The sequence below is a fragment of the Anomalospiza imberbis genome, chromosome 14 (assembly GCF_031753505.1).
Source record: "Anomalospiza imberbis isolate Cuckoo-Finch-1a 21T00152 chromosome 14, ASM3175350v1, whole genome shotgun sequence".
Classification (NCBI taxonomy): domain Eukaryota; kingdom Metazoa; phylum Chordata; class Aves; order Passeriformes; family Viduidae; genus Anomalospiza; species Anomalospiza imberbis.
This window is the reverse complement of record NC_089694.1, coordinates 9,066,619-9,079,297: the sequence shown is the minus strand read 5'-3', so window position 1 is coordinate 9,079,297 and position 12,679 is coordinate 9,066,619. Positions and strand designations below refer to the sequence as shown.

Sequence of the window (12,679 nt, the reverse complement as noted above, 5' to 3'; positions counted from 1 at the left end):
CCATGGAGAGCGAATGCACATCTTTCTCTTTCCAATTAAATGCATTTCCACAGGAGCGAATGCAGCAATGGCACGACTGCACAAAAACACCGCGTTCTGCTCCTGAAGCACTCTGTGCTGCTGCTGGAACCGAGTAACTGAGTGATCATCATTAATGAGATTTACGAGGTCAATTAGTTCAGGTTTTCTTGATGTGCTGCCAGAGAAAAGAAAAAAAGGCACAAGGAGGGGAGAGTCGAAAGTGGAAAGGAGATACAAGTTGAGACCAGAATCTGTGGAGTGAGGAGATAACAGCCAGTACGGAGGTAGTAGCAGAGATTTGCTCCAAAACAGGATGTTCTGTTTCTTGTAACAAAAAACCCCAAACAAACAAAACAAAACAAAAACGCTTCCCTTCAAAAAAACCGCAAACCAACAAACACAACCCACCGAAAAATTCCACTCAAACTGCAAGGTATGTTCAGTATCTTCTTACAGTGCATCCAACAGAACAGTGTCGGGTGACCCCCAGTCTGCCTCTGGCAAGAATACTCTTCTGCTGATCCAATGGACTATTCCTAGATCAATAACAGAGCTAGAAGACATCTCTCTAGAATTACATCTCTCTCCAGGAACTCAGCTACTTATGGTGTTGTATTTTCTTGGTGAGAAGAAAACATTTAACCATCAAGGAGGAGAAAAACAACAATAAATGGGTATAACTTGCTATGCATGATTAGTGCTTGGAAACAGATTTCAAACCTTACTTCAAGACTTCAAAGAGAACGGTGATCTTTCTTCCAGGGTTTTTCTTTTGTTGCTCATCTGCACAAGACGAACCTCAACTAAGGATTCTTACTGAGCACTGGTATTTTCCATACAGTCTTCCCATTTCCACTACTAATTTTGGGACAGGTTTTCCCATACTTTTTGTGGCTGATAAAATGAATCAGCAGATAACCTCGGCCTCCCACAGCAATCCTTGGAGAACAAGGTGGTTGGTGAGGGTCTGTTGTTGTTTTTAATCCTTTGTAAAGGGACCTGCACACACACGGTGCCCACAGGCCGAAGATGCCGGCAGCAGGCGGCTGCAGCCGAGGCCGGCCGTGCAGCTGACGGGCGAAGGGCCGGCCAGGAAGAGGAGCCACTGGCACCTCCTGGCACTCGCCTCGTGAATCGCTCGCCAAGAGCGCCCGTGAAACGCCCCAGACCGCGCGGCGAGCGCAGGCGGCCGCGCCGCGGCGGCGGGCGAGGCGGGCGGAGCGGAGGAGCCGCGCCCGGGGGCGGGCCCGTGGGCGCCGCCGCGCTCCGCCCCGGGTGGCGGCCGAAGGGCCGGCGGCGCCGCGGCGGCCGGAGGGTAAGAGAGCGGCCGGCCCGGGGGAGCGGGCGCTGCCGGCGGAGGGCGCTCCGGGGCCGGGTGGGGCGAGCCGGGCCGCGGTGCTCGCTCCGCCAGGGAAAGTGTCCGCGGCTGCTGGGGCGGCTCCGCTGGGGCTGCCCGGAGCCCGCAGGCCTGCCGGGACGGGCGGGTCGACCCTCCCTGTGCTCCGGCGCTGCGGGGGCGGCGGCGGGCTGGGCCGGAGGAGCCCGGCCGCTGCGGAGGGCGCGGCGGGCCTGGGCCCGGGGGTTCCCGGCGCTGGGGATTGCCCGGCCCGGCCCGGCCCGGCTCGGCTCGGCTGCCCGAGCTGGGTCCGCACCTGCCCGGGGCTGGCAGCCGGGGCGGGGCAGCGGGGCTCCCCCGGGTCGCGGTTCCGCGGCTCCCGCTGAAGCCGCCGGGGGCTGGGCCCTGCCCGCCGGGCTGCCCCCGGCCGGCGCTGCCGGAGCTCGGGCACCGCGGCCTTCAGTGGCTGCATCCATTGGGCTGGGGCTGGCGGTGTGCGTTATCCTCACCTCAGACAGCGAGGAGCACGGCGGTGCTGGGAGTGTTCGCTTCAAAGCGCTCCTTTATTGCAGTATTCCTGAGAGCAGCGGCACTTCAGTTAATTTTGCGTAGAGCAGGCTGGATAAACTCATTTGTTAAAAATCAGTTTAAAGCTCTTCTTTAAACTTCTCCAAGTGACTTTTTGGTTAAGTGCTTGTCATAGAATCACTAGGGTTGGAAAAGCCCTCTAAGATCACAGTCTAACCAGTAACATTTACGGTGTTTACTGCTAAACGATGTGTCCAAATGCCATAGCCACAAACCATTTGTAGGCTTCCAGGGACCGTGTTTCCAGCCTCTTCCAATGCCTGATTACCATTTCAGTGGAGAAGTTTTTCCTAATATCCAGTCTAAACCTCCTCTGATGTATTGTGAGGCCATTTCCTTTCTCATTACGTGGGAGAGGTGACTGACCTCCACCTGGATCCAGCCTCCTTTCAGGTGATTGTAGAGAAACATGAAGTCTCTGAGCCTCTTTTTCTCCAGGCTAAACTACTCCAGATTTTTTCCCCTGCATGATAAACTCTGTTGCTGGGAATCAATACATACAGTTGCCACATTGCAGTAGCTTATAGTGCTCCTACATACTCACCTCTGCAGAATTAAAATATATCCTCTGCCTTGAGCTTGCCTTCACCTCTGCTGGTGGGACTGCTTAGGGGCTACACTGTCTGTAAGAGCATGAAAAGTAACCTAGGAAATTATGATTTTTTTTCTCTTTAAGATAACCTTTTATCCTGTCCTGGTTGATGGTATGGTCTCTGAAACGGATGTGATGGCCCAGGGCTTGGCATGAGTGACCAGCTGGGAAACTGGGGATGATAAGAGCTGTGTGAGACAGCAGTACAGTGAGCAAATGTGAGGGGTGCCTTTGGAACAATTATTCCCAATATTGCATATTGCTCATATGGACTATGTGAGTGTGTCAGGTTAGATATTGCCAGGTTGTTAATTTTTCCTGGAAGTGTAAATTTGTTTTAAAGGATGAACTTAGGTGACACAATTTAGGGTGTTGTAAGATAAGGACAGTTCAGCCTTCAGTTATTGCAGTAAATCCTAGGGCAAGGGCAGATGTGTTCCAAATGTTTTTACCATGGCAGAGTGGCCAAAAGGAAATAATAATTTGAAAAAGGGGTTGAAAGTCAAATTCCTTGTAATTTGTCAGTTGCAGCAGTTAAGGTAGTGGCTTATTAATATGTCAGGGTTGATTCCAAAAGGCCATGCTGCTGAGCAGCAATTCAGTGGATCAGCCAGTAAATAATTCTATGCCTTGTTCACAGTTATGTAGAGAGAAATAAATTTATGATGCTTGAAGAGCTCCTGGCTATGAGCACAAGTGGGGAAGAGCAAGGGTAATGGTGTGCACTATAGCTTACTCAGCTCTATGAAGAGAGTTTAGGGCTTTTAGGTGATTTATTGGAGTAGTAGGAAGATGGTTGCAGCTGTGATGGTGTAAGGATGTAAGTGAAAGAAGATTTGCAAGGGCAGGATAATATATCAGTTGGTTTAATAGAAGATGTACTTGCAAAACAGAGCAAGATTTTGTGTACATCAGGTGGTCTGCAGGCTTGACATTCATATCTCTACAGGTTGTGACAACAGAGTCCTGGGTGTTTTAACCTGCTGCACAACAAATCTTAATGGGGTGGCAGAAGTTTGGTTGGCACTAACTTGGTGGAAAGCTTTAGGAAGCTCTTTATCTTAATGCACAGTGGGCAGAAAGGACTCTAGAGATTACTCACTGCTTCAGTCTTGTAGAAAGTGCTTTGTGTATGTTTTGCTTATATGAGACACTGAAGGTGTGTCTGTATACGTACACAGCTGTGTGCAGAGATTAATCCTGAGAGATTCAGCCTTGCCTGACAAAGTTACAATTCATTCTGAGTGCATTTGGCTGCAGTTCCCTAAGAGGAGCGATTCAGTGCTGCAGTCTGTGCTGTAGCTGCTGCTTCCAGAGATTCCTGGTTATTTTATGTTAATGGCACCAGCTTTTTCTCCAGTCAGTACATACGTGGGTTTTTTTCTTCATCATTCTCAATAAAATGTAGTCACCCTCTTTTCTCAAACAGTTTCTGTGCTTGTCTTCCCTTGTACATTCCCATGTTGAAAGCAAACAGGCATTTCTCAAGTAATATCAGTATAGTTTATGACCTGTGAAAACCATCTTACAAACATTTTTGTCATGTTCCTTCAGTGGAAGCTTTTATGTGGCACTCTTGCAATTCTCTTTGTATATGTATCTTTTTTTTTCTCAATTTGATTTAGTCTATAGTTATGTTAAAATGGTGTCTATAAAATAAAGAAAAAATATAGCATATGGACAGCATTAAAATACACTAAGCTTTACTTGTAACTAGGTGCTGAGGTTTTGTGGAAAAAACTGGCACAGATGGTGGTTTGCCAACTTCTGTTTCTTTTTCCTTGGATTTAGGCCTGAAAAGTCCTTGATAACCAGTGAAAGCCTCTTTGTAAACTTTTTGTACAATTAAGCATATGAGGGGCAAAAAAACCCCTGTGTGACTATCCTGTTTGTACTAGATGTAGGTATACTGATACATGGAGTTCAGTTATCTGAACTTAACTCCTTTAAGCAAAACCCAGCATTATACTGTTCTGATTTCCTGAAAAATTTCTCTGGTAAGCTAAAGGTTGTCAATATTTTCAGTGTACTTTGCACTGAAACTGGGAGATGATCTCAGGAACTGATGAGACTCTGAAAGATACTTAGTTTCTTATTGTTAAATGTGAAGTGGGTGTAGCAGCTGCCTGGTGATTATTGGGTACAAAAGGGTACTTGTTCTCTTCTCTGTACCTTTTTGTTTAAGTATGTTGAGAGATGAATCCTCTGAAGTGTTATGCCTAGTGTGGCATTATAAAAGAAGATGTGCAACCTGTAAGCTTCATTTCAGCAGCCTATTGATTACCTCCATAAGCACTTATTAGGGAATACCCTGTTTCATTTTTTTCTCCCAGCTGGTAATTTCTAAACTGTGACCCTGAACTATCCCTCTGTGCTGGAAATAATACTTCCTATTTTTTTTTTTTTTTTTTGTTGACACAGACCTTGATGCAACTTACTTGAGTGTTTTCTTTTATTGTGCTCACATCTGGGCATTTGTAGCTGATGAAATGCAGCACCCATCAACAGAATCCATAAATTTTTAAGCAAGCAAACAAGCATTTGATCCAAAATATGTTGCTCTAAGAGTCAGTGAACTCTAGTTTTGGCAGAACTGCATGACTCCTGCAACTCGGAATGCTGTGCTGAATTTTGAGTCCCCAGAAGAGCCTACCAGGAACGAGTTTGCTCAAAGGTATGATGGCAGATTGTGAGCCCTGATGTCACAGCAGGAGGAGACATTTGAGAGAGGGATGTTTGAGCTGGATTGACAACCCAGAATGAACTTGAGAAGTTCTGGTATGTCAGGTTAGAGAGAGGCATTCTCACGAGTGTAGTGGTGTTTTGGTGTCACCTGGGGTCCCTCATTTGCTCAGCAGGTTGTCTGTGTTTGTATAAATACACAGCAAACTGGGCTGCTAAGTCTGATTCTGCTTCTTCTGTGACAGGTGGCTTTTAAAACAAACCAGACATTTTTAGTGAAGGAACCATAAGACAGAGAAGCCTGGAAAGACTAAAGCTGCAAGAGCAGGAGCACGTTAAAAAGAGAGGGGGTTGAAAGGTGAGAGTATATTTTTAGAGAATGTCCCATTTTCTTGAGAGTTGTTACACTCCCTCATACCAAGTAAAACACAGGAAGGGTGGCTGTGTAAAAATCCAGGCTTTGAGGAAACAGAAGTTGAAGAAATTGAAAAAATACTATGTAGTTGTTACTTTATATATTGGAAAGAAAACCATTATGATAATTCTGCATGTAAGGCATCCCATGCAGGGGTCTGGATTATGAGAAAGGCTAGATTGGAGATATGCCAAGGTGCCTTTCAGATTGGATTATTCTATGATTCTGTGGGCCTGCAGTGAAATCAGAGAGCTGTTACGCTCAAATTTGTTCTGAGGATTGATTCCTTAATGTTCTGCATGTGGGCTTTTTGTATTGCTCTATGCTGCATCATCTTAAATCAATGTCCTTATGCCCTGAAATAAAATTAATGTGATGTACATTTCTCAGTACCTCCCAGCTGACTGGACAGTCCACAGCTATGAAATGAATACTTTTCTGTCTTTACCCATTTTTACTGGTGATATCTTTAGTGCAGTGTTCTTAAATTTGCATATGAGTAATAGTAGTATATTGAAGTTTTAATTCTTTAGATAATGTGTTTGGATGGCATCCTAAACTGTCATTAGTAATCAATCATGTTATGCACCTTCTTGAAAAAAACAGACACTTAGAATGCAGAGCATAGTGAATCTAATGCTAGGTCTCTAAAAGCACTGCTATGCTTCCATTGCTAATTCTTCCTTATTCAAATACTTCTTAAACTGGTTTTAAACACTCATTTGTGTGAACACTGTTCCTTGAATTTTCTGGAGGTTTTTGTGATGTGTCATTTTGATTATTTGGTAGAGCTACTTCCTACAGGGCAAAGTTTCCAAAAAGTGGTGATAGCCTGTTGAGGTTTGACCCCAGCTGGTAATTAAGTCCTGCAACAGCTGCTCACTCCCTTCCCCTCTCCCCAGTGGGATGGGAGGAGAATCACAAAGGTAAAAGTGAGAAAACTGAGGGTTGAGATCAAGACAGTTTCATAGGTAAAGCAAAGGCCACGTACACAAGGGAAGCAAACCAATTCCCCACTTCCCCAGGGCAGGCAGGTGTTCTGCATCCCAGGACAGCAGGGCTCCACCCCTCCTAAGTGACTTGGGAAGACAAACACCATCACTCCAAATGCCCCCCCTTCCTCCTTCTCCTCTAGCTTTATTGCTGAGCATGAGGCCATATGGTCTGGGATATTCTTTGGGTCAGTTGGGCTCAGCTGTCCTGGCTGTGTCCCCTCCCAGCTCTTCGTTCATCCCCAGCCTCCTCACTGGTGGGGTGGGTGAGGAGCAGAAAAAGCCTTGGCTCTGGGTAAGCCTTGCTCAGTGATAACCCCTGAATTACTCTTGTAATACCTCTTAAATGGAACCCTCATGCTAATCTGTAGGGGAGATTTGTTAATTTAAGAATTAGATCCAAATGATTAGTCTCTAGTTGTGTCCTTGGGGACAAACAATCATGTGATGCTGTTGTCTTGGCGGTGCTTATAAAGAAAACCCAAGAGTACAGACCGTTTGAAGAGACAACTTTCTAACTGTGGGGATCAGTTGGGTGTGTGTAATTTATGTTTTTTTAAAAGATGTTACTTAAGCAAACGACATTCCCTGTTAGCCACATGTGATTCTTGATGACTGTTTGCTTATTATTAGCACTTCAAAGACTTACATCCAATTCCCCAGGATGCACAATGCAAAACAAGTGTCATCTAAATTGTCCCATATTGATAATTACCTAGAAAAAGACGTGGTGATGAAAAGAAGTTCAAGAGAGAAAAAGGCAAGCTAAGCGCGAGAGGAGAGAAGAGAGGCAGATAGATGGAGATGAGGAACATCCCCCAAAGCAGCAGAAAGTACCGGCTGAAGAACAGCAGTGGACAGAGAATATGCCTGAATGGGAAGAAAGGAAATCCCTGCTAGCTCAGAGAAGAGTGGAGTCTGTCAGACTGCTTACAGTGCTGTTAAATCGTGTGAAAGTAAGACTATTTTAAAACGTATTTTAAACTTTTAAGGATATCTATTAGAGCTTGAATAATTCACTAGACATTTGATATCTTGATGCTGTTCAGAAGACTGCTTTGGGGCTGACTGAACACTGAGAAGGTCTGAGGTCTGTGTCATGGGACAGTCTGCTCTCAGTCTTGCCCTGAGAGCAAACACAGTGCATTTTCACCCAGAAACTTTGCCTTTGGTGCTTTTTCAAGACCTTGTCTTTACTGAGTAAAAAGTAGGGCTGGAAAGGCTGTTTTAGCTCTATTAGACTTGATCCAGTGTTGCAAGCAAGGAATTTTGGAGTGGGGACATAAGTGATGCTCTCTCTGCTTGTTTTGGTCTCAGGTCTACAAGTGACTAAACTAAATTGGCAAAGATTATACCCGTTGAATTTCTAATAGCCTCTTATTTTTCTTGGCCAGCACTCATCAGGCTTATTTCTGTTTGATTCAGATAATGTCTTGAGAAAGTCAGCAGAGAAGTGATAAAAATTTGAGTGTTTTGCACTTAGATAATGTCTTGAGAAAGTCAGCAGAGAAGTGATAAAAATTTGAGTGTTTTGCACACAGATTAATGTTTGCAGGTTTAATTTAGTGCTTTGGGCAAAAAAGGTTTCAAATGAAAACAGTGGTTTTAATTTCTAATATGGCTTTGTCTCCACTATTTGCAAAGAAAAATTTGCTTGCAGCTTTTAACAAATGTGTATTTTTCTCAATCCTTAATGTAAAAGATTTCTAAGGGACTGTAATTTACTATGACTTGAAGTCAGAGGCCACCCTTGCCATTCTGCCTGAATTTTAGAGCCCCATTACATCTGACATTGCCTTCTTAATTACGAACATGATGTGTTAAATAAATTTCTATTTTCTTGGTTTCGCAGTTGGCAAGTCAAAAAGTGGATGCTTCACTGGGTGTAAAGAAGGACAATTCATTTTCTGAAACAGCAATTAATGACATACAGCAGGAGCTGATTAACTCCCTTTATCGTACGCACAAAGAGCTGAAACGTAAGGAGTTTAAGTGCCCGTTAACCCAAAAAGGTAGTGGTTTATGCTGGGAGGAAGGAGATGTGAGTAACTTCCATGCACCTGCTTGTCACTTAGTCAGGACAATTTTAAATGATCCCTCTCCAGCCCCAAGCTCTGACGGACTGCCTGGCAGAGATGTGGGCAACTCCTCCACCGCAGGCTGCGGGCCTTTGCTGATCACGGTTACCCAGGACGGCAGGGTCATCGAACCTCTCCCTGGAAGGCACCACCCACCACTGGATGTAGTTCACACACAGACATTGTCTGAGGAAGATGACTGCAGAAAGCAAAAGGTTTATGAGACTGATGAATTCATCCATTATTTATTGAACTACTATCAGACACCACATTATGCACGTGTTTGCTTAGAGCCAAAAACCACTGCGAACAAGTCCCGGTGGAAGCGAGTGGTGTCTGATGATGGTAGTGGGTTTGACACCAGCTTGAGTAACAAACATGGTCAGCATTTCAGAGAATTGAGTCCTGTACAAAGCTTCCACAAGAGAAATTGTAGTAGTGATAGTAATTATAGGCTGGTGATCACTTTTGGGGAACTTGAGTCAACAGACAAAGTGTTAGAAAGCAAGGTCCGTGGGGGCAAGCTTGCAAAAAAGCTGCAGGTGCAGAGGAATGACTCACTCATTGATAACGTACCACATGCTGGACTGAATCATTCTTTGGAGTGCACTGCTGTTACTCATAATGAGGAATTCAAACAAGAAGATGGTAGAGATGAAGGCACTGTACCATATGGAACATGTAGATCTGCTTGCAGATTAAAGGATTTGTTGGAAGAGATCAGTGATTCTGAGTACCTTAGAGAGGCATGTGGCGGCTCAGTGAAGAAAGCAGAAAGAAGGTATGAAGAAGTTTACAGCAGTTGTAATAAAGGGTGCTTGTCTGCAAGAGCCGGGGAAAGAAAATTACTGGTTTACCATAAAAATGTAGCTCTGGAAGGTCAAGAGAAGGAAATCAGCCAATGTAGCTCCTGTTCTAATTCTGTCCATGAGGGCTTGGCAAGGCAGTGTGAACGTAAACTTAAAAAGTCATGCAAGAGATCTAGTAGTAAATTAAGATATGAAGGAAAGAAAAGTGAGAGACAATCCAGGGAAAAGGAGAAAAATGCTCATAAAATGAAGAAAAGGCGAAAAAAGCTCTCTTCTAATCTTTTATCTGATGAATGTGGCTTTTCAGAGACGGACAGTTGCATGCAGCTGGAGTCGCTCAGAAAGATGCAGAGAAAATGTAAGAAAATGTTGCACAAAAAAGTGAAATTCAAGACACATCACATCTCTATGGCAGCACCAGATGTTACCCCTCATGACAGCTCACCCCTTCAGGAGACCCTCCAGAGGAGAGGTGAGAGAGGGACAGCACAGCTAAGGGGACTGAATTTGACAGGTCTGTGGCAGGTGAGGTTGCCACAGTTCTTACAGTGATGAATGGTTTTTGGTTTTAAAAGGTATAAGCATGGCATAAAAAAAAAAACAAACAGTGCAACTTCTCAGCAATTAAGGGTTTGTTCAGTTTAGCTCTGAAACACACAGCTGCAGCTCAAGAGTAATATTTGTCTATTTAACTGGGTAGCACAGTATCTGTCCTGGGCATTAGCAGATGGTGGCTATTCTGTTAGCAACATCCATGGTAACAACGTGCTGTAGACAACTGAAACACTGATAGACAATTCAATGTGTGCACAGCTGTGTGAGAAGTACTGTCTCAGGTGAGTAAATTTTTACATAGCTAAAATACATCTGATGTTCATACAAGATTGCTACTGGCTGTTCTTACAGCCTTTTTTACAATTTACTGTGCTTCCAGTTGGTTGGTGGATATCCTTACAGCCTGACAAACTCATTACAAGTAACTTTTTCTTATCTACAGGAGATGAGAGGAAATTAATGTTGAGAAGAGAGATGGATGCAGATGCCAGAGGATGCCCTCTATTTCCTCTTGAAATAATTCAGACAAACCCCTTCTCAGATACTTTCTGTGGAGGAGAGCCCAGAAGAGGATGCTGAACAGTTACTGTATTATAGCTCTGAAGTTTTTATAAAGAAGAGGGAGAAGAAAGCCCTTTGATCATTAAAAGGTGTATGAACTACTGGGTTGGTTTTTGATTTTTTTTTTTTTTTTTTTTTGCTTACCCAATTCCTTTGGTCAGAATACCTAAGTGGTGTAGTGAGGCACAGAAGGAGAATCTGTGTTTGCATTTGGATAACAGGACCAAAACTTTCCCCAGAGCCAGAACAAACTTCCATGAACTAGTGGCTAAAGAACTTGAAAGGGCACAGACTGAGATCTTGGACATTACACTTGGATTGAATGCAGAGAATCATGTGAATTACAGCATATACTAATTATGAGTAATTGGGAAAAAACCTAATTGGCCAGTCCTAGAGCAAGCATATGAAGTGCCTCCTCTATCAGATTGTTATATTGATGGGACTGCAAGGTGTGGGGGACATTTATACTCAATTTTGAGAAGTAATAGATTTCCAAATGTGAAAAAAGTCCCATCTTCTGTAAAACCCACACTAGAAGAATCCTTGTTTCCTGTTCACAATTCTAGAGGTGTTTCTGAAAACTTGCTAGCTTTTGGGAGGATTTCACTGAATTTATGCTCAGTGTAGTTCTCCCAGGAATCTGAATGTTTGTCTAAGCAAAGCTCTGAGTGTTAGATAATGAAAGGGCAGTGCATCTCAGCCTGCTGGCAGTCCCCCCGTAAATGCAGGTTGGCACTTCACAAGATTTTGAAGGCACATATATTGAGGTAGCTGTTTAGTATGAGTTTGCCTACAAATGCTTTCCAGAGGAATTGTGAAATGTTGTCAGAGTTGTGCTGCATGTAGATAAAAATGGGAAATGCAGTCTAGGAGCTTGAATTATATCCATATTTATTCATCTGGCTATATCTAGAAGACAGCCACAATTGCTTTTGGACAAAGTCCCTTAGCAAGGTACAGAGTTTGAAGTTCAACACACTGATTATTACAGCTTTCATTTTATTATGCTTTTTTTATTACATGTCAGTAGACGGAGTTAATGTGAAAATGTTGCCTTCATTAGATAAGATCTTACCCATGTTTGTAACTTCTGCTCTAATAAATAGTAATTAAAAAAGAATAATTGTAATTGTTTGTGGTAGATAGGTTTTCCCCCAGTCTTCAATACTGGTGATTCCTCTAGGCTTCTAAGCTAGGTTTTATCAGTCTTTCTGTTCATATGTTCAGATGTTGAGTGCCTTTTCAGGGTCATGAATGACAAATGGTTGCTACTCAAAGTACTGTTAATCTATTACTTTATCTAAAAAATGTTATTTTCTTGACAGAAATATTTTCTGAATATTTTTGAGAACATTTATGCCCCTCTTAAGTCTCCCCTTTAGTATTTTATACAGTTATAATGAAGAGGGACTATTGTATTTGGTGACCGTGTAAAATGTTGTCAGTTGCACTGATGTGACATACCAAGGGTGTTTTTCTCTATGCAATATTTGCAGATTAAAGACAAAAAACTTCCCCCTCTGTCAATCTATACAGTTTTGTGTCCATGAGTACCCATTTCCCATGAGACAGGCCTTTTGGTGACAGCTGAGGAAATAATGCTTTTTGTTAATCTGCGGGAGAAGGAACTAAAGATTTCCTTCAGTGTAAATTTCCAGTGTTTTATCAACATTGCTGTCACAATCACCAGTAACAAATAAATACTCAATTTCTGTAATTGCTTCATGCATTCCCCTGTATTGACTGAAATTGATAGAGGATTTGCTTTATCTCCCAAGTCCTCATTCCATGTAAAACATTGTTAGTTAATAAAATATGCATGCACTTTAAAACGTGGGACATCATCGTAATCTTCATACCGAAAGAGAACTTCTGTGTTTCCTATTTGTCATTAATTGGAACCTGATTTCAGGTGTTTAAATAATAATTTTGCTTTTCACAAAATCATAGAATGGTTTGGATTGGGACCTTAAAAACCATCTTGTTCCAACCCCCATGCCAAGGGCATGGGCACCTTCCACCTGCTCCAAGAAGTGTCCAACTTGGC

At 43.3% G+C, this 12,679-nt stretch overlaps 1 protein-coding gene and 1 long non-coding RNA gene across 8 annotated transcripts; one reads left to right on the top strand and one right to left on the bottom strand.

Moving 5' to 3' along the window:
• The first annotated feature begins 1,229 nt into the window (after positions 1-1,229).
• LOC137482478 (A-kinase anchor protein 17B-like) lies at positions 1,230-12,464 on the top strand. Of its 7 annotated transcripts, none has more exons than XR_011004093.1 (5): positions 1,230-1,336; positions 7,346-7,582; positions 8,479-8,638; positions 8,732-9,985; positions 10,511-12,464. XR_011004093.1 is itself a non-coding variant. In XM_068204808.1 (5 exons), exons 2-4 carry the CDS (start codon positions 7,493-7,495, stop codon positions 9,873-9,875), a joined length of 1,152 nt encoding a protein of 383 aa, XP_068060909.1. In that variant the 5' UTR covers positions 1,230-1,336; positions 7,346-7,492; the 3' UTR covers positions 9,876-9,985; positions 10,511-12,464. The 7 variants fall into 7 exon arrangements, 1 of the variants encoding a protein (XP_068060909.1); XR_011004095.1 differs by having other exon boundaries at positions 8,479-8,919; positions 9,821-9,985; positions 10,511-10,731; XM_068204808.1 differs by having other exon boundaries at positions 8,479-9,485; positions 9,821-9,985.
• LOC137482480 (uncharacterized) lies at positions 4,872-5,160 on the bottom strand. Its single transcript, XR_011004096.1, has 2 exons — positions 5,036-5,160; positions 4,872-4,906 (listed from the first exon to the last, which is right to left on the bottom strand). It is a non-coding gene; the product is annotated as an uncharacterized lncRNA (long non-coding RNA).
• Positions 12,465-12,679: the final 215 nt, after the last annotated feature.